At 30.8% G+C, this 22,482-nt stretch overlaps 2 protein-coding genes across 2 annotated transcripts in view; one reads left to right on the top strand and one right to left on the bottom strand.

Annotated features, from left to right (window-relative positions):
- Positions 1 to 3,807: 3,807 nt before the first annotated feature.
- Positions 3,808 to 8,690, bottom strand: LOC124542839 (ras-related protein Rab-9B). Its single transcript, XM_047120725.1, has 4 exons — positions 8,172 to 8,690; positions 6,460 to 6,660; positions 4,890 to 5,032; positions 3,808 to 4,076 (listed from the first exon to the last, which is right to left on the bottom strand). The coding sequence occupies exons 1-4, from the start codon at positions 8,379 to 8,381 to the stop codon at positions 3,938 to 3,940; spliced, it is 693 nt and encodes a 230-aa protein (XP_046976681.1). The 5' UTR covers positions 8,382 to 8,690; the 3' UTR covers positions 3,808 to 3,937.
- A 317-nt stretch (positions 8,691 to 9,007) lies between these two features.
- The window catches only part of LOC124542831 (nuclear hormone receptor FTZ-F1 beta), a 36,750-nt gene continuing 23,275 nt past the window's right edge, over positions 9,008 to 22,482 (top strand). The window contains exon 1 of the mRNA XM_047120714.1: positions 9,008 to 9,377. The gene's annotated coding sequence lies outside the window, so the exon portion shown is untranslated. The remainder of the gene's footprint in view (positions 9,378 to 22,482) is intronic.

Below are 22,482 nucleotides of genomic sequence, written 5' to 3'. Positions count from 1 at the left end.
TGAATCATTGAACCAATAGTACTCCAGTAGTTCCAGTATTGGATAAAGGATAACAGCAATGCCCCAATTTATGAGGAATTACTAATATTCCGATTTACCGACTTTTCTTTTCGCTTATGACTTGTAATGGGAGTGTGGACGATAATAACCCAAGTTGTAATGGAACCTTGCTAGGCGGTGCGTAAACCATTATTTCAGTTCACTTAAATCAGTATTTCTGGATGGTTCATTACTTTTTCTTTCTAGTCCGAACCCTATGCCCTACCATCTATGAAGCTACCACCCATCTTATATAAGACCTGTATTTCTGAATACAAGACTGTGCGTTTTTAATAGTACGGTAACTATAAAGCTAGGCACTTAGTGAAATATTAGCAAAATCTATAGACATAAATTCTACGATAAATACAAACGAAACATTCTGATCTTAAATGATCTATCCTTACATGTGCAGATATCTTAAACGAGATTAAAAAAGATAACGCCTTCATATCTCGTGTATTCTATGTATTCGTGAGAAACTTGTTCATTCTTAAGTAATTTAAAAATCGAACCAGATTTTGTTTTTTTTTTTAATTAATATTTTATAGCATCGCTGACATTTGATATTTTAAAATACTCAAAATTTAACATTTGTTTTTAATTAAATAATATAATCAAATATATTAATTAAAAAGGATAAAAATAAAAGTTCAAACATTAACAAGTTGATAATAATGCTAGATCTTTGGCTTTTCGAATTTCAGAACAATATTAATGGTCGTATTTTTATAATTACGGAATGTTCAATATGAGGTAGTATAATTAACAATTATGTTTTGATACTTTGTAAATGTAGTATACTTCAAGTCTCAAAGATATTTTTACTGATCGCTCTATAATAAATTAAACTAGGTTTTAGTATAAATAGATTATTTAATCAACTGTTAGACTTGTAATAACTTTGCATATAAAAAAGCTTAGTCTTTCATTCATATGACGATATTTTTTATTAACTGTATAATAAAAATCACAACCAAATATTTAAATTGGACATTTTTTATTAGAATGGTCAGATTGAGATTCAATCGCGGAAGAAACTGACCTCCAGTTTTTTAAACGCCGATCAAAGTCAGATTAACTAATTTGCATTTAATCTGCAAGGTCGATGTCGCTCATTGGTCGATGGCCGTCGATGACGAGCTCAAGCGACCAATGAGCGTTCAGTATTTAGATCACTTCACTTCGTTCGTTCAGAAGTTCGTAGTTCTCGTTCTACGTTTGCGTTTATAATATACATAAACTCATATATATGTACTGTTGGTCGTTATATCTCTTAATTAAAAACGTTGTGGTATAATTGGAAAAAGGAATAATGTCGTACCGGTCAAATATCCGGCTGATTCGATCACATATATTATGATACATTTTTAATATTTTTTTATTTACTCGAGAACAAAATCAGTAAAAAGTGCTCAAATCAGTGAGATTCGATTGGTACGATCATAACCCAATCCACTATCTCTTTTCCTTGTATATGATTTATAAAGGACATAAGTCATTGGTACGGGCTAATTAATTCGTATACAATATAACAAAAAAATGTTTCTATGTGTGTGTAGCCGTAAAACTTGCCGTAACAGCAAACGATCTGACAGTATCTCATGTAGTCCTAGTAACTAGATGTGCAGGGCGCCGTTAATTTTTTTTTTTTAATATAATTAAGTAAACAATGATTTCATTCATATAACGCCACATTTATTTAGTATCTTTGATAATCGATAATTCAATAACCATAAATTTAGTAACAGTTTATTTTTTCTTAATATTTTCTGATTCAATTCGCTGTTATGTATTGTACATTGATGCTAGGCCAAAAACTATTATGTGAATCTCATAACTCTATACAAAGTTAAAAATCAATCAAATGAACGGTACGGAAAAGCATACGGAACTAAAACTTTCATGTACATATTATATAATATATATTATATAACTTTGGTTGGAATGTTTTAAAAAGAATACTTTAGAAATATAGGGTTGTAATAAGTTCGCTTAAAATGTTGGGACAATTGCAATGGGACAACAAAATTGGCGCCAATATAATTAAAAATTACTTATTTAAATTGTATAAATGACTCAGGTCAAATTTATACAACCTTAACATTTTCTAATTTATTTATCTGCCTTATTAAACCTTTAATAATATTTTAATTTAAAATATAAAATTTATATAGCCATTTTAAAATTAATAAACATTTCCTAAATTTTAAATTGTGTTTTTTAATTTATTATATTTTTTAAATATGATTCATAATTGCATCATATATTAAACATTATAAAACGTTAAAAAAACAAAACTTACCACAAGGTTCATAATTATTCATTTAAATTTTATCTAACATTTTAATAAGTTTGTCCCAAAGTTAAAGTATTTGTAGAAAAAAAATAAGTTAATTTAAACTAAATTAATCATCGCCTTACAAGATATAAAGCATAATAAAAAAAGTATTAAATACATCCAAGCCTTTGAAACTTTACTTATATAAAGTGTTTCCAATAAATAAATTTAAATATATTACCTATATAAATATTGTGCAAACTATTTCTACAAAATTACACATTAAAAACTACTGTGCATTTTATATAATAAAATCTACTCGAGACATAAGTCAGCATGCTATAGAATAGCGATATAGAAAAAAAAAATTGCCGCCATTTTTGACAACCATTTTGACAGTTGTCAACCGTAATGCAATACTGATAATATTATTTAATCTGTTCTTTAATATTTTAATATAAAAACTTTTTTTATTTACACGTTATATGTCAGTTGAACTCGATTCCAAGATATGTATGGATATTTATTATCAACATGTATTTACATAATCCATGAATAAAGGACGGATGATTTTTTTTTTTGATAATTTAAATGCATTTTCGAGATAAGTACCTTAAATGGCCTGAGTAACAGTTAACAACAGCTTTGAAATCAACAACAGCACTCCTGGCGGACATGTTGTAAACTAACATTTCAACAAACATTTTTTAAAAAGAAAATATACTATAGTAAACTTGCTATTATGTACCACACTTAAAAAGTAGTTGATCTCATTTTGTCTTTAAAAAAACGATATACATATTAATTATGTACTTATTAAAAAAAACCTACTTCACACGGCCTTTGATTCCAAGGGCATTGATTGTCAAAAGTAGTTATATAAAATGAACAGTTTACAAACGGCACATTGCTGGGTTAAAGCTTATCTCATAACGCTAAGTGGGATTGTGTAAAATAGATATAGTTCCTTAAAATAGATAAACACTATATCTATTTTAAAAATAATTACGCCCCTTGAATCTCAGGCGTTAGAAATAAGTACCAGGGTAGCATGAGAGGGAACAACCAAAGCATTACGTATATTCATTAAGTCTGCAAATATATATTAAAATAATACTAACAAAAATAAATATTATGCAACCAACGATATCGTTTACATGTCTGTCTGTGGTTAACCATTCATGACATACATTACAGATTATAACTCCAATGTAACAATTAAATTGAACTATTAAAGCTTTCATAATATTAAAAAAAAAAACGTTTTTATAACTTCGAAAATCGTAATAATTAGGTATATTTTTTTAAATAAATATATAAACTACATTAATAGATAATTTTAGAACAAGTGACGTACATACAGTTTGTTAGCTTCCGTCACAAACAGCTGATTGGATTTTGACAAATTAACATTATGACGTCACAAAAATCATCATTCGTAGTCACGTGATATTTTGTACATTTTTAAGTTAATAATTATTAAAAAATATTAAAAAAAAATGAGTCGATCTTCAGTATTGTTTCCGATAGTGTATTTGATTTATAATGAAAATAAAATATACTTGTCATTAAAATACCGAATTTGAGAAAGTTACCTTCCATAACATAGAAAATCGTTTATGATTCATACGAAGTGAATCGAGAACAGCAAGTCGATCGGAAGCTGGATACGGCGCTCGAACCATGGAGGGTCACCGTATCTGGATGGTGGAACATCCTGAGTTCCTTCTCGGCTTTCTGTTCCAAATCTGCCCATCTGAAAAAAATTACGTTATTCGAGAGATGCATATGATATACGTCGCAATGTTTACGATAGGCATGTGTCCGATTCACGGTAGCATGCGTAAGCGATCCCGTGGCGCCCGCCGAAAGACGGAGAGGGTACCGCTGGTTTTTTAGTGGGTAAACCCGGTGGTCCTGGGTGCACTCGGCGTCCAGGAAACTGGGGAGTCCCACTTCCATCACGTGGGGGAAGCGCGTAAAGCGTTTTTCCAGCGAAAAAAAAAGAAGGCATTTGTCCGATATATCGAAACATCAGATGTCATCGATTTGATGTAAACGAGTAACCGTTTTCATAATCTAAACAACTATGAATATCGTTCTGGTACGTCAACTTAACTTTAACTTTACAGTGTGAGAAAAAGATGAAGCGAATGTTAAACCGATTTCGATATCACATCCGTTTCATCTCTTTCTCACATATCGTACATTGTTAAGTTGGACAAAGACAGGGCGATATCTGAAATCGGATGTCAAAACCGATATTCAAACACCCGATGTCACAAAATGGAATGAAAATCGACGAATTGACGAATATATTAGGTCATATAATATTACAAGTTATTACGTTTGTGTAAAGATCATATTCGCATAAGAAATAAATATTGATAATTTGGGATAGCGTACGTAATTCGGATGTGGGCGGTTTTACGAATTTTGCCGATGCGACATCTAAGTTGTGTCGTACTATACTGGGCGTGAGGCGTACTCGTAAAGAGTAGTCCAATACTATTAATAGAAAATTAAACAAAAAGAATTAATTAAAAAAAAGATTAAGTTGAAATATTACCTCTGTACAGACAAGGAGAAAGCTTCAACAACATTGCTATCCGTCTTCGCAGATGTTTCTAAGTATGTTGATATTTTATTTTCATCGCACCAATGTTTCAGCTGATCAAATGAGACCTCTCTGTCTTTTGAAGATACATCTGACTAAAATAAACAGATAAAATACATTAAAAACAACTGCTGGGCAAATGCCTCCCTTCCCTCTTGGTTTTAAGCTTACTTCTACACATTATCATTGTGAATAAAAGTGGCAGTAACCCACAGTCATAAAAGATAATATATGTCATAAAAGACAGAAATACTATAATCACTTGTTTCAAAACATATTTATCTTTAAAATATTTTTTCAATTGAGACATATGTTTAGGTGCAATTTTGTCAAATAAAAAATTATATCAAAAACTGATTTCTAGGCAAACTTAAAGAGTATATTTAAACTTTAGCAAGTTCTTTCATACAATAATAGTCGATCAATTCATCTTACAGTCTTACTATTGCTAATACTCTAGAGTCTCTAGACTAATAATATTATAAAAAAAAGAAAGGTATTTGTTGGTTTCTCCGTTGAAGATACTAAGAAGGCAAGGCAAGCCTATCAAGAAAATTGGAAATGTATTTCTTTAATATAAAATTTAACAAATATCAACCAACCAACTTATCGTACCCTTAGTCAAAAATAGAATAATTTCAATTATAAACAGATTTGTACTGTTTATAATTGACAGAGTACAATGTTGACAAATAATTTAAAAATACAGTTGAATTTAGAAACTCCTCCTTTTCTGAAGTTATTTCAAATGAATTTATTTCAAATTTAAATCCAACATTCACCTTCTAAAATTTTAAATGTACATTTAATTTGCCAATAATGAAACATTTCATAGTGCAATTTTATGTGAATAGCAACTTAATGTAATAATAATTGATAATAATGTAATAATAATAATTTCAAAACCTTAATGTCTATTGAAGTTAAGCTAATACCAGCCTGTGTTTAATACTAGCATCTATCATAATTATCTATCATAACAACATAAAAAAATCCTTTGACTTACGATATTTTCAAATTAAGTTACCTTGAGTATGTTATTAAAATTCCAGTAAGGCAAATTTAAACAAGTGTTTTTATATTGATATTGTGATCTTGAGTTTTGATAGAATTATATAAATATATTGTTAATTTTTAATATATTCTTGTGATTACAAATTCTTAACAAAAATATATAATGATATTATGCAGATGTAATGTGAAGCTTAGATAAAAATTAAAGACGTTCAGAGTTATTTGGCGAGGAACGCCTAACAAATGGTGTTTTTGAATATTTGACATTGTTAACTTTTAAATATTTTAAGCGCTTATACTTAAATCTACCACTTTACTATTAACACTTTACTATTAACACAAAAACGTCGCTCTGATCTATGATCATAGCAAAAATAGGCCTATTATTTGGTGTCCGAACAACTTATTGGTTAGTCAGTTTTGGGCAAAGTTATGATCAGCTCATCTCAATTTATAAGTATTTAAGATTAACTATTAAGCACTAAAATATCATACAAATTTATAATACCTTATTCCCAACGACAATAAAAGGAAACTTTTCAATTCCATTTTTAACACCAGCATAATGTAGGAACTCATTTAGCCATGTCTTAATATTGTTGAACGAACTTCTGTCATCTATAGCATATGCCAGTATACAGATATCTGTCCCTCTATAGAATGGTGTCCTTAAAGACTTGAAACGTTCCTGACCCGCTGTGTCCCATATCTGAAAGTTAAAAACAAAATTATACATGGATAATTAGTATACAATTTTAACATAATTTGGCAATAAATAAAGATTCTCAATGACTATAACAAATGACTGCCATTAATTAAGTGTTGCTGAAACAATGAATTTAATTCAGCTTAATGTTTTTTTAATGATTAACTTAAGACAACCATAATTAGTGTAACGTATGAAGTGTTATGTAATTGAGACTTAATTAAATAGTAACATAGGATTGATGGATATTTGAATACTTTACCCAATATTATAATTACATTTGTTATTTATTAGTATTTTAAATACTGGAAAAGAGTTACTACTGATTTCTTGACCGACTTCTCGGTAAAATCTGCATTCCGAAGCAGTTATAGTTTTACATAATATAGTGTTGTAAAATGACACTTTGAAAGTGCTTGTAAAAACCTACTGGAATGATGTATATATAGATGTTAAATTCCAGCTTTAAATGTTAATGATATGTTAAGGTGGATTATAAACATACATAATTGTTATTCACTCATAAATTGCATTGCAGTCTTGAAGTTTTCCGTAAAAGCTATAGAATGACATAAACACACTATAGCAGATTATACAAAAGTCAGAATCAGCTCATATTTACATTCGACAACTGTTTACAACTTAAGGCTAAGGCCAATTAGGGGAAAGTCATTTGTTATATGCGTCCTGGGCAGCGTTGGAGAAATAAACATATATTTTTCCATCCAAATTCCGTTGCTATTTGAGAACGAAAGAATTAGAGAAATGTATGTTATGCCAATGTCGAAATATTGTTCGAAGACGTCGTCCTCTATCGTCGGCCTCAATCGCAAGCTCAAGGTCGCGTTGCGTGATATGATATATACTCGGTATTTCGCTACGTGACACTATTCATAAGGCTATAAATTTGTAGAAATACCAAGATAACTGACATAACTCGAAGAGTATGTCAGTTATATATGAATAGGGCCATTAATTCGAATTAGAATTGATAACTAATAAAATCGAATGGATAGCATGATTCGGGAAAGCACCAGCAAGCAATAGGAATCCACAGATCCATTGATGATATACATAGATGTCGTAAACGGATAGATAGAGAGGAAAGAAATTATGCCGGTCACAGCGGCGTCCTTTAAGTATGGCCTTGTCTACCATTGAATCTTTTTTCTATAAAATGCATTCAAGATAATAATATTCAATTTTGAATCTACGTATTTAAATTGCATTTTTATGCTAATTACATAAATCACATTATCTATAAATCCAAGGTGACGATTAAGCGATAACATTTAAAAAAAAAATACAAATATTTTACTTTTCCTCTTATAACATTGAATAAATTTTCTGCTAGATCTATTAAAACGCAATTCAATTGTAAAAAATTAAATATCTTGTATTATATACCTACATTTATTACTGACATTAAAACCATTATCAACTAATTACACGTAAGTTAACTACGACATAGTATATCTGTGTACAACTTAAGAAGATCATATTTAAAATAATACCTGTAGTGTATATTGTTTTCCATTCACATCTATCGTTTTGTTCATAAACTCGACGCCTATCGTGTGAAAGTTGTGGTCATCAAAGTGGTTCGATATAAACCTACTCATTAAACACGACTTGCCCACACCTCCATCCCCTAGTATTACTATTTTCAATAGTACATTTTTATTTGCCGTCCGTCCGTAACTTTGATCATTATCCTCAACCATTATGTGATTGTAATTCTCATAATAGTCACAAGCTCTTAGTGCTTCTTTTATTGGTACAGCCTTGAGTCACACTAAAATCTATTTAATTAATGACTCGACATAAGTATAACGAGGAAACGTTTTTAGATAATCCAATTTTAATTTAACACGCACCACTATACAAATAACAACGATAAATATAAAAAAATTCGCACACTAAACAAGTCACTACAGTTTATAATGTAATAGAAAAATAAAATAAACTTGTAATCAAAATCACTACACTGTCCACTCCACAGCACAGCTGTTGTAATCAAATTAAAAACTTTAAACAATGGCACACACAGATAAAATATATAAAGAAACTGTAATATTTTTGACGTTGACAGTATTGACATTGAAGCATCTTATTTATATAATTACGTTGTACTTTTATAACATCAATATGTTCTTATTCAACATTATAAATAAGTGAATGTTTCTAACATGAAATAAGAATAAAATAGGTGCTGAAGAGCTAACGCCATCTATCAAAAATCTAAAGGCATTCGTGACATACGTCGTTTCTTTTTTCTAACACTAGATGTCAGTAATGTATGTTTGTTTTGCGGTTGTGCGTGAAACTCGCGAGATGTCAGTTCGCTCGAGTGAGTTTATTCCGCTTTGTTTTGCGGAGGTGAGAGGACATGTTGTTGGTGTGAATTTCGTAAACGCGTTGTGTTTAATGTTTTTCTTGTAAAAAGTATTTTTTGAGTGAATAGACGTTTTATTTTATAAGAAAAGTGTTTTCTTATTCGAACGACAGCTGTGTGTGCATTCGAGTACTTGGAAAATAGTTACATTTACGCAATTGTGCGAGCGACTCGATGTCAATAAACTTGTCGGTGATATTTTATGGGAAAGGTGTGCCGCGTCGCTAATACCTGTTCGCGGCGGGAGGGTGCATGAAATCGGGATGTTGGCGGAGACCGGTGGCGCCTGAGCGTATGGTGCCATGGTGTCGTAGATTGGGAAGAGGTGAGTGGCATTAGATGGTGTTCGGGGCCGCAGCAAGGCAGCGGGCTGAAGCGGTGCGCGCGGGGCGGGCTGGCGTGCATTCACCTCTGACCCGCGCGCGGGGCGAGCGACGCTCAAGGTCGGTGCGCCGCCTGAAGGTCGCTCGTCACGTGACGCGAAGGGTGCCTACCCCCGCCCCTCGTCTTGTAGCGTCCCTATGTTTGTTTGGGTTGACTGTCGCGTACTTAAGTGATTAATTCTTTTAAGATACGTACCATATATTTTGACTAAAAACATTTTTTTTAATTAATGATTAAAAATACCTAAGTATGTGTTATAAACTATAAGTAAAAACCAACCTTTATACGTTATCATTCCAACGTAATAAAAATGTCTAACATTAAATTAAGCGCGTCAAAACTTTCCGTAAAAATAAAGTCGTTTCATCACTATATTATTGATAGCGTCACATATTTTATATTACGGTCGCATAGCTATGAATTTGCATATGAAGTAACGGTATACCATAGAAGCCGATGACTATTTGAAATTACAACTTAGTATGCGATTATCATATCCTCAACCACTCTAGGCACGATTTTATAAACAGTGAAGGGTATAAGGTTTCATATATCATTTAACGAATGTCACGTTATAAGTTAAAGGAATGTTTGTCGTCATAAGGAACTTGGTATTATCTGATTATTCTGATAATTTAGCACATATGCGGTTATTGTGTACGAAGCGATATACTATCAATCGACGATTTCGCTGAACAGTTTTCTGTTTATAAAATAAATACGTACTACAGTTACTAGACGCCGTAATTTTGTTACTTGTTTAAACATGTTAACTTAATTTTTGATTTTAAATGTAATAGAATTCTCCGAATGTATTGTAGGTAAATACTCATAAACGAAACAATGCAACTGTTTAATATTCAAATTGTTTATAAATGCTACCGGCTTTAATAAATGTTCACGATTTAAAAGTACCTACCTAAATATTTGACTTTAGGTATAAGTATTCTTTATAGAAATATAACACAGCTTAAAATGATAAGTCAATAACAATAACATGACTTTAAAAACAAACCCGTTTGTATATTTTATGTTCAAAAATGTAGTCTTAATCAATACTTTCGACTCGTGTGAACCCTTTCGTGAATTCAACTCGAAATCGCTATTTAATCGAACATAATTGATGTCTATAATTGTGTAATTTATGCAAAACTTGAAATAGTGTTCGAACTCTAATAAAATAACACCGGGCCCCACGACTCTTTCGAAGAGACACGTTCTCGACAAAAAAGTTATATATCAAGGTCAAGATTTTGATATATCAATTATAAATCGCAGCTTGATTTGAATAACGAATTGTTTTCTTGATAGCTATAATAACTAACTGAGGTTGTTTGTCAAACTTTATTTTATTAATTACCTGTATTACAGACCGATTTCAGATATACTAGTGGGCTATAAACGATTATTTTCTTAACTGATAAACGTTGTTTTACTATTGAGTAAGTTATCGAAGCACTGACTTCCATATACAGCGGTCATGCTCGTTAAAGTTTCTTTGATTATTTCGCAATATTCGTCTATCAAATTGACTATATAGTACTTATGAATCATTCCTAAATATCGGTAAACATCGTGGTTGAATCTTTACAATAAGCGATAGCCGATAGTTTACACGCTTGCAGGTATTCAGCAGAATAAATGCAACAATATATTGACAAAGTATATTTCTTATAAGATATTATTGTCCCTAACTAATTAATGTTCAAAACATTAATGTAATACTATTTCACGCGCTTATTTGTTTCAGTATTAGTCTTCTTTTCATTTAAACGAAATAATTGAATAGTAATTTAAGATTATTGAGTAATATTTGAGGCTATTTACAGGCCACCTAGGCTTACAGCATGATTGCTCACTCTAATATTATTAACAGGCTAAGAACAACAATTGTTTTGAATATACCGCTGTTAACAATACAAATCAATATGAAACGTATTACAGCACTTTTTATATTGATAAAAACATAACACATATTTTATAGTTTAAGTATGCTAATTTTTAACTGTTGATTTATGTATTATATACGTATATTCATACATAGTACTACCTCTGGTAGACACACCTTCATATGTTAATTATTTCGACAGACAAAGCTTTACATGCATGTGGGCAGTAATTGTATTGTCGATCTGAATAGGTATGTAATGAAATGGTATGATGTCTGACAGACTGATAAATATAAATAAAATAACGGTATTAATTAAATACTGAACACGTGTTGTATTCATTAAATATAAAGGCTGCAGAAAACAATACTTAGTGTTAGGTACATGTATTTCATTTTGAAACAATAGTGTTGTAATACGTCACGATATCTCAATAGTTTGAATTTCAGGATGAACCTTCATAAGGGCGCTTCGATAAAACGTATACTATTTTTTATGGTATAGGTTGGGGGACGAGCATATGGGCCACCTGATGGTAAGTGGTCACCATCACCCATAGACAATGAAGCTGTAAGAAATATTAACTATTCCTAACATCGTCAATGTGCCACCAACTTTGGGAACTAAGATGATATATCTCTTGTGCCTGCAGTTACACTGGCTCACCCTTCAAACCGGAACACAACAATATTGAGTACGGTTATTTGGCGATAGAATAACTGATGAGTGGGTGGTACTACCCAGACGGGCTTGCAAAAAGCCCTACCACCAAGTAAACTAGAACATGTTTTAGTTTAAGTTTTATTATACATCTTATGTAATATGTTTATTAATTTAGTAGTGTTTTTTCAAATTGTCATTATCAAGACTTATTAGTATAGATTATTTAATTTATTTGATAAAGTAATTAAAGACATTAATACAATTTTACATACTATGATTTCGTTTCTGAGAAAATTATTGTGTTTCACATTTAAGGTTTATTTTCATTATTTTAATCTTAAATAAAAACTTACTTTTCAATTATGTATTTTGCTTTTAGGCATTAACATGATTTTATAATAGTGTTAATAATATGGGTTTGTAAGTATATAATACAAATACTATATTATGAAACTTACAAGCCTCAAAAGGGCTTCGTTATACCGTTGCTTCGGTGTTGAACTTTAAATTGGTATAAATAGGTATACTCATTACTGTAATGTTTCCAAATAAGGATTTTTTAACTATCGTTTTTGTAATCAGATCACATATCTTTTATTACCGTTCTAACAGTGGTTTAATTGCAAAACGAATGTCGAAATAGGATCTAAACTGGCTCATTGTTTACTCAGAACCGGATGGTTGTGATTAATCGTTGATCTACGCTAATTAGGTATTCATTTAACAGTTACAAATGTCAATTAAAAACAACTGTTTAAAAAATATTTTTTAAGAGATATTAATTTAATCCGAAATACATGCGTATCTATAACTTAAGCTCAATTGATACCAGGAAAATCTTCTATAGATTTAAAATATATTATACAACCAATAGAATTATCGTCTCGTTTTGTAATACGAATAAACTATTAGATATATAAATTAAAAATTTTGATAGTAATACGTCATATATTGTAAAATGCAATGTGTATTATTGAAGAAAGGGATATAATAAAAATCTGCAACAATCCAAACTGCAGATCGCGTTCACGAATCACGACCTCGAATTTTATTTCAACAGAAATAGACTTGTTTTGACGGCCTCTTGGCATTTTGTCACTACCTTGATACAAACACAAATGCCGATATGAAATGCAATAGAAGTTTTATTTGAAATGTATTTATTTACAAGGACTTATGATTCATTCGTTTATCAATTTATACGTGTTTACGTCTCCTTCGGAATAAATAAAGCGTTACACAAACGACTCGCTTAAAGTTAATATTTGCTAATATAAATATTATATAAATCATGCAAATTTATAGAAACAAAAGCACAATGTCATGAATAAACCGATAACAGAGTGCATAATGGCATTGCATAGCGAATAAATCGTAAAAAAGGTAATAAGGTTGAACGCGACTGTACTCTCACTACTTTCACGTTTGCTTGTGTGCGTTAGTGTGCGCGGCCGGTGACCTTGCTATCAGGCGGAAGCGCGCGGCCGTATGAGTCAGCGCGTCTGTAGGGAGCAGGGACCTTCACGTCTATTCCCATTTTGTTTCTAGACTTATAAAAAATAAATTTAAAAAAGGAACGTTCGGAAGAACGGAAAGGAACTTTTAATGAAAAATTAATATTTCAAAATTGGAATTGTTTCGATGTTCTACTTTCTTTTTTAATGTAATTAATAGAATCACATCAACAATTAAATGAAATACAGATTAAATATATAGTACTAAATTGTATAAGTAGGGTTTTCAGCATGAAAGAAAAAAAAAGCAATGAAATATCCATGTTAGTCATTTTATATCTATTTCTATAAGCCGTGACGAAATGTTTTTTATAATAGCGTAGAAATTTATTATTTCTATGAATATCGTTCTCAAAAGTTTTTTGTTTTTGTATATTATTTACAAAAGGACAGTTACAAATAGTTAAAAACAAACCGATTTGTTCTCTCGTCAAACAAGCCAGCCGGTAAACAACACACTGACAATATGCATTCGTACGACGAAATAGTACGCAGGCATTTTGTACAATGAATGATTACGTAACGTGTGCATATAAAACGAGTTCCACATAAAAGCCAATTAAAAATTTCTTATACAAAATCTTATATAATAAATAAAGTCCATTTTCCTTATACAAATATATACATACATGTATACTTAATCTACTGAAAAAAATCGATGTTGAAAAATCGAGAACTTAATCAAAGGAAAACATTGTAAATGTGTGTGTGTCTTGCACGTATCGAATGAAAATCTGCCCCACAAGGCATCTACTAATATGACAGTTCCAGTCCATTATAATTTTTGGCCAGTAGCATGACAACAGAAACAAACAGATAACATAACTTGTCATTTATAGCATGGAAAGATGTTTAAAGTACTTTAAGACTAATATAAACAAACAGATTGAAAGGTGCGCCAACACAAAACTCCGTTCTTTGTTTAAATTTCTCTTTCAGTCCCGTTCCGATTGGCTTTATTGAGGTCGCCGTCGATTTTAATTATTTATCCGTATTCGATTGAATAAAATTATTTTTTAATCTGTATTTTTTTTTCTTTTTAAATTTTCGTTTATGGAATAGTGGTGTTTTTTTAAGTTGAGATTAAATTTTATTTGGCCTTTATATATTTTTTTTCGTTTTATTTTTTATTTTATTTAAAACTCATAGCAATAGCGTTGTTAGTCGTTGTTTCTCATGAAAAATAATTTTTGTACATATTTCGGTATGTACGTCTGTGTGTATGTTTTACTTTTGCACATTTACAAACGTTTTTTCCTGTACGTTCTAAGGTAAGGTAAGGCTAATAAAGCCTTTGTACAAATTATAAGCGTGACGTAATATAACCTTTAATAAGTATATCATGTAGAAGATGTGTATTTTATATCGAATCTCTACGTGGGAACCGTTTCTTGTAACACTTCTATACGAACGACCGGTTTTCGCAGCTGCATTAATAATTTTGTTTCAAATTAATTTGTACATAACTCTTGTAAACAAAACTAAATAACCCGACTTACCTACCTAATGTTTATGTACTTCCTTTGTATGAGCGGTGAAAGCCTAACTCGGTATTTGTAACATGTAAACGAATCCACTCAAATACAATGAATGTTTTAATTTTAATAGTACCCACTGTTGGTATTATAAATTATAAAATAAAAAGGTAAATTTTTTTTAGGAATGGCAATGATCTTATCTGTCAAAAGATGAAATAAATACAGACATGATATAACTAAAAATTTTTTTTTTTTATTTGCTTAAACTTGCGCTACACATTTGCGACTTATTTTAATAAGTCTTTGTGTGTTGTGCAAACACTCATGGCTTTTTTTTAAACATCCGCTAAATGGCACCTGTCTTTGATGGAGCTTTGCTCATGTTCGGATACATTTAATTATATTAAAAAAAATATACCTATACATTAAAAAAAAGAGGCTAGGGCAAGTCAAACTTAATTTATGTCTATAGCTCGTATTTTACGGTTGAATTACGTTTTTAAATTATAACTAGATATAAAATATCATGAGGAACTTTTCCTATAAATAACTCGTTGCTAGTGTTAAATTTGAATATTTAGTGGCATGACTCATTCGCGCGTTTGCCTTACTGCTACAAAAAAAACAATGTAATTAATTTTTGCACAGCTCAGGGGACCAAGTCGAGTTATCAAGTCGTAAATAACTTCCTAAAACAGGTGTCGTAAGGTCAATCAATGACAAAAACTGAATTAATAACATACCTATATCAGACCATGAATTCACAAGTATTTAAATATGTATATATTACGACATTTGCTATCTTGTAAAAATAAAAAAAAACAATCAAAATGTCTTTGATACAAACAAACTTCTACGATTGACACTTAACTTTTTTTTTTCTGTAGGTCACGTTAATTGCTAAGGCTTTTGTTACAGAAATACAGGTGTTTTTTTTTGTTATTGTGTATTGTGTATGGTTTATATTTTAAAAAGATGTAAAAAAAAAATAATTAAAAAGCTGGCAACTCAACACTTGGGAAGTGAAACCTTATTGTAACAAAAACGTTTCATACATAAACGTAGCGCTATAAGTCCATTGATATATTTTTTTTAATCCCTAAAGGCATTGGTCGTATTTTTTTTATTATATTAGCACATTCACACGCATATAACTTTTATATTGTAATACATATAATCTTATCGAACTACGCAGTGCACGCTAGTGAAGCTCCGAGTCATACAAGTCAGTCAAGTTACACAAAACCGTAAGGCGCTATAATACACCAAAACCATCATCATTATCGCTCTGATTTTGAGCTATATGATATCGATACTACATTTTTATAAAACATTTAACAATGCTAAGTGTTAAACTTGTACTTGGAATAGCCCAGTACACAAATATCAGGATTGACAGTACTCGTTTAACGTTAAGCTATTAAGACAAGCGTATTGACAGCAGGAAAACGGACTATCAAGGGGTGCTCTGATTAAGTAACTGTCTTTTCTTTTATTGAATAGTTGCGTGGATGGTCCAACGTTGGTCCAACGTTGGACCATCGTTGGACCATCAATGGTTGGCTAAGGTTATGGCGAGCGATGATCATCGCCCATCGTTGAAAGAACCTTTAGTCATTCTATTCATTTCATTAAACAATTTTTTTTTTGTATCAGCTTCTAAGTAATTGAATTTAATTTATATGTTCTTATTTATTCATTAGTCATGAATTGTACCTAACTAATGTAGCACCTGACTAAAATATTGTTTTTTTTTAATGAGTATGCCGTGTACACATGTTTAGGAATATAATTAAGCTAAAAATAATTTTACACTGTAACTCAAATGTAACCCAAATATATACAGTTTGTGTGCCTAAATAAATAAATAAATAAACAAATAAATAAATAAATAAATAAGTAAATAAATAAAACTTTTCCCTTAGATATAAATGGTACTCGGTGCTGAAGGAAAGCAACGTCAAGAAATTAGCATGAGGTGGATGTGAATCTACCACGATTTTGTATCCACCAATCCGCATAAAAGCAATGTAGTGGAGTAAGTATCAAACTCTTCTCGACAACGACAAGCAGACTAAACTTTAATTAGTAGTAGATTTCAACAAATTTCAAATGATTAAAAAAAATCGAATAGTGTCGCTCCTTTTAACAATTATTATTATCGATGGATCCCTAGGTAACTGATCTCGCATTTACTGGAGCACATCACTATGACCCTAGCGGTAGTGTTGTGACACGATTCCCGTACGACATAGATATTTATTCTGTGCATCGTCTACCGTTATGTGATACTGTAATGATATTATATATTTATCTGGTCGTCGGTGAACTTGTTGAGTTTAAAGTAAATACGAATTGATATATTATAAATAAGCAATTGTAATTAACTGATATTTTTTTTAATTTTAAATATTGGAAAATAGTAAGTCATTGGTAGCTTCACTTAAGATAGTTGTTAAATAACGATTCAATAGTGCTTATAAGAGCCTACTTGAATAAAGAATATTTTGTATAATTGAGTTCTGTAAAATTATAATTCAAAAGTGGTTGTAAAATCAAACTTGAAATTAATGATATTTTGTATGAAAATTATTAGATAAATGTTTTTGGAATAACAATCAAATCATAATTAGAATTATAAATTATAACGTTCGCAGAAATAACATTCAAATCATAAATAATAATGAAAATTAAAAACATTAAAGTCAAATTTAATTTTCGAATTGTAACGTGAAATAACACAATGGGTAAAATAAACAATTCATACTTTATATTCAATATTAATATATCGAATTTTATTTATTAACCTATTCTAGAAAGCTCTTATGGTTCTGGATTATTGTAGTAGTTCCAAATTTAAAATGGTTCAGGTATTAATTATTATTTATAATAATTATACATATATGTGTTTGTAAAAAGCACACAGTGAAACAAATTTACTTTTTTAAATCTGGAATGTATGAAGAACATATTTTAAACGAATATGACATTAAGAGCTTTGATTCCAAATGACATTATATAACACATATTAGGTAACAAAAAATGGGTGAGTGAGCTATTTCTGTCGACAGTTTGATGCAAAAACTGAGTAACTAATTAAAATCATGTCTGCTAAATCGTCGTTGCTCCTGCAAAAGTCGCTATGTGTTTTTTTTCATATTATTCGATTATAAGTGGTGGCTGGTGGTACTTAAGGGACGCAGTTATACTATCTGGCAATTGTAAGTAAAAGAATCAAAGTAATTTGATATCAAATGTAATTACAAACATTAAAAGTGTCGAGTCGATTGCGAAACGAGCGGGTCAGGTGAGCGTAGCAAGATTTCAAATTTCATCCGTTCACGTACATTCTGACCCCGGCTTGCGTCATTAAAAGTAAAAGGCCGCCGGTCGCTCTTTGAGTTCAATGCTTTATTTTTTTTATTTTTTTAATAAACATAACACGCACAGACGTACTCTAATGAGGTTGTATATAAATTTAATGTTAAAATCGAGTACCATATTGTAACTTTCATAGCAAAATTAATTTTACTACTTAGCTTGCGTGGGTGTTATCCTTAGTTTGTTCTACGTAGTCAATACGAGATTGAAATTGGATTAAGATATATTGTAATCCGAATGATGTACAGGGAAAAGATTAGTAATATGAACCTTATTTTTAATGTAATAAGAGCTATGTATTTACATAAGTCCTTGAACGAGAAAGCCATTTATACATCCTCGGAGGTTTCACAACGGTTCAACCATTCGAAATTCGATTCGAGGAACCCATTACAGCGTGACTCACGGCACGGGAACAGGTCTTGACTGGCGCCGCCATGTGCTAAGCTTCGGTTACAATGCGAAATTTTTTAAATGACCTTGAGTTTTGAGTTGAGAAATACGAGTTATTTGACATCTACATTATTAGGAATGTGATGATTATTACAGAGTATCAAGATTGTCCGTCCAATCGTAATCGTCTTTGATTTTATATTTGACAGTACGGCAGAAGGCTATTGGGCAATGTTAGTAGAACCTCTACTGGAGGACTGCAGTAATATAATTAGTATATTATAATCTATAATCTTTGCTAAACCGATTTCGATGAAATTTGGTATGATTAACAAGCATTCATATAAGAAATAGCGTTATATACTTTCATTCGTTCCTATTTTATATTACAGTAATAAAGTACTAAGTACATCATCTCTTAGTGTTATAAAAACATTATAGTAGATTATTTTCGATGAGTTTTGTTTGTCCGTTCGTGGAAGTTTTCTCACACTTGAATACGAATCCAATATACAATACATTATTGGATACTTTTCATTGTAATATATTCAGCATTTTTATATAATAATAAAAAGATTATTGACTCTAAAGCTGCTCCCAGACTCTAGAGTATTTATTTATATTGTCCAATTGACCTTGTTATTTATTTGCATTCTTAACCTCTCATATCAAAGATCAAAATCTTAATTGTCGTTCTTATTTCAAAAATGTTAATTTCTCTGTTCGTTCTGTAAAAATGTTATAATACCGTAACTTGCAGTAATTATCGCAGTTTTTATTAGAACTGTCAGTTCCGTTACGTGTTAATTGTGGCCGCGCCTTTACATTATTTCGTATTATGTACCCACTTCTTGTTTTGAGTCACCGGCACGAGATTTCGGTGTTGATCTCTTAGTCATAGCTATCCGATATTTTATCAACGAATCCTATTTATTGTTGATTCTATTTGATTACCTTTCGTGACTTATTATTACTTAATTAACGATTTAATTGATTTATACTTTGACGTTTAATATATTTGCTATTGATTTTGGAATACAATATAACTATTTTTTGGTTTGTATTAGTGTGTTATTGTGTACAAAGAGATGAGTATCATATAATTATAGGAGTTTTTTTTTCATAATATTGATAGATGGGTGCGATGATCTAATGGACTACCTGATTGTAAGATGTTCTTAAAGATATTGCCGCCATATTCATTTTTATCCCAGGGTTGGTGGCCCATTGCCAATGTAAGGAATGTATAATGTATCATTGGTACTCCTCCCTTGAAAAATAACTAAACTAAAAGCATAATGATACAATTAATAACTGACAAAGAAAAAGAAACAATACACTCAACTTACAAGTAATAAATTACATTTAAAATTCGAATAAACAAAATCTAAAATATATAACAACTCTTTAGTATAATGATGTATCTATAGCCTATTACGAACAAAAGAAAACAAAAGCCAAATACAAATTGAATATCGAATTAACGCTATATGCCGAGAGCTAGAATTCACTAAAAAATGACGTTTTAAACGTCAACGAAGCTGTCATCGGAACTGGGTAGTGAAATTGAGGTGGATATTAGTAGTTAATGCGATAACTGTCTTATTAGAAACAAATATATATTCAATAAGAACTGTTTGTAGTTTAAAATACAGATGAGCTATTAGTAAATGCCATATACATAATCCTTAGATTGGTTTATCTTTGTTCTTTCTTCGATGGAAAAAGCCAATTAGGTACATTTTTAAATTTTAAAAGGAGTCGAGATGGCCCAGTGGTGTGCATCTTAACCGATGATTGCGGGTTCAAACCCAGGCAAGCACCACTATATATATGTGCTTAATTGTGTTTATAATTCATCTCGTGCTCGGCGGTGAAGGAAAACATCGTGAGGAAACCTGCATGTGTCTAATTTCATCGAAATTCTGCCACATGTGCATTCCACCAACCCGCATTGGAACAGCGTGGTGGAATATGTTCCAAAAATTCCTCTCCTTAATGGAAGAGGAGGCCTTATCTCAGCAGTGGGAAATTTACAGGCCGTTACCTTACCTGTGTATATGATTGGATTGAATAAAAATACATACATATAAATGCAAAGGCAAATAAACATGACGATGAGAATAGGTACCTATTGCAATTCTGAGGTTTTTTTTTTTTGAGAAACTGAACTAGTAAATTTTTTTATAGATCATCTTGAATGCCAAGTATGATAAAGCAAACAACTATTTCCGGATGACGGTTTTTGTCCTATTTCGTCCACGACGATTAAGTTAGTCATCTTTCAGACCGGTCTAAATATTTATAACTCTATATAAGGTTAGTTGATTGTAATAATAATTATGTAGAAAATTAAGGTATATTGTTAGACTTACATACGGATAGAGAGAAAATTGTGATAAATTTATTTCAAAAATACAATTTTGTTATGATTACTGACCGAATTATTTTTACGCGACTGTTCAAAAGAGGATTTTAATGTTACATAAGTAGGAATGTGTTTACTTTTACAGTAATAACTTATAACCTAAATAGGTTTTAATGTATGGGATAACCTTAGAATCCAATGGCACAGACTATAAATTCGATCATTAAAAAATTGAAGTCGTGCCTTAAACTTTTTAATTAAATGAATATTGATTACACACGTGACACGATCACGAATATGACCAAAGAGTTTTTAGTCTATATGATAGTTTAAAATTACCTAGGAACATTCATATTGCACTATGTCGAGGTCAATAGCTTCATTCTATTAACTACGGAGTCAACACTAGATTAAATAATTCGATTCCTACGCGATGACTCAGTGATACATGATTCTTTTGTTCGGAGGCTCTAAGTACAGCCTAATCTACGATGATTGTAATTTACACTTAATAATACGTTCACAACATCAACGAATTAATTTATGCAAATTGTATTGTTAGCCAAAATTTATGAGTGTTACTAAAAAAAAAAACAAGTGCGCGTCCTTGGTTAGTAAATTTGAAAAAAGAATCTGCTTTTAATTTCATAATTATTCAGTAAGAACTTTTTGCTGTATCAATGTACATTGAGATACATTGGTGGATAAATATTAAAAAGTTATTTCAAGTTATATTATTCCCGTCCAAAAATTCGGATACATCGATAACATATTTAACAAATACTTCCAAGAAACAAAACAATCGTTTATAAAGCTCGCTCGTGAGGTGTCAACCTTCGCGGAATGCGGCTGCAGCGACCCATTTTCATACTCTTCCCGTCACCGTACGCCCCACCAACTCGTTACTGTACCCCCTCGTCACTGCTCAGTACCGGTATCGTGCCCTCGATGCGTTTGATTCCGTGTTGCGAAAATGCGTTTGTTTAACTTAGTCTATAGTGATAATATCTTATTAAATTCATGAACGATATATTTATTTTCAAGTTTTTCCTGTTATAAAATCATAATCATTCATATTTTATTTGTTTGTGTTCATTACGAACAAGTAAAATATAACTTTCAAATGAAAAAGCAAGCAAGTAAATTTTATTGCGTAGTAATTAAAATTAAAAAATATATATACGTATGTATTACCAAAAGCAGAGTTGTCAAACGGTGAATTTTAATTTCGGAATTTGACATGGAATTACGCGATATGATGTATATATGGTCCAGCTTAATTACTCTATGATATTTATTGATTTTAGAAAATATGGCGATTCAAACGTTGACGAAGCTGTTATCGAAATTTAGAAATAAA

Source organism: Vanessa cardui, chromosome 2 (genome assembly GCF_905220365.1).
Source record: "Vanessa cardui chromosome 2, ilVanCard2.1, whole genome shotgun sequence".
Classification (NCBI taxonomy): Eukaryota; Metazoa; Arthropoda; class Insecta; order Lepidoptera; family Nymphalidae; genus Vanessa; species Vanessa cardui.
Note: the sequence above shows the minus strand (reverse complement) of the source record. Positions and strands in the feature narration are given on the sequence as shown.

Coding starts and splice junctions, on each gene's coding strand:
- LOC124542839 (XM_047120725.1), bottom strand. CDS start 8,381: ATGGTTGAGGATAATGATCAAAGTTACGGACGGACGGCAAATAAAAAT. Junction 6,661..8,171: donor GAAAACAATATACACTACAG/GTATTATTTTAA, acceptor TTTAACTTTCAG/ATATGGGACACAGCGGGTCA. Junction 5,033..6,459: donor TTATTGTCGTTGGGAATAAG/GTATTATAAATT, acceptor TGTTTATTTTAG/TCAGATGTATCTTCAAAAGA.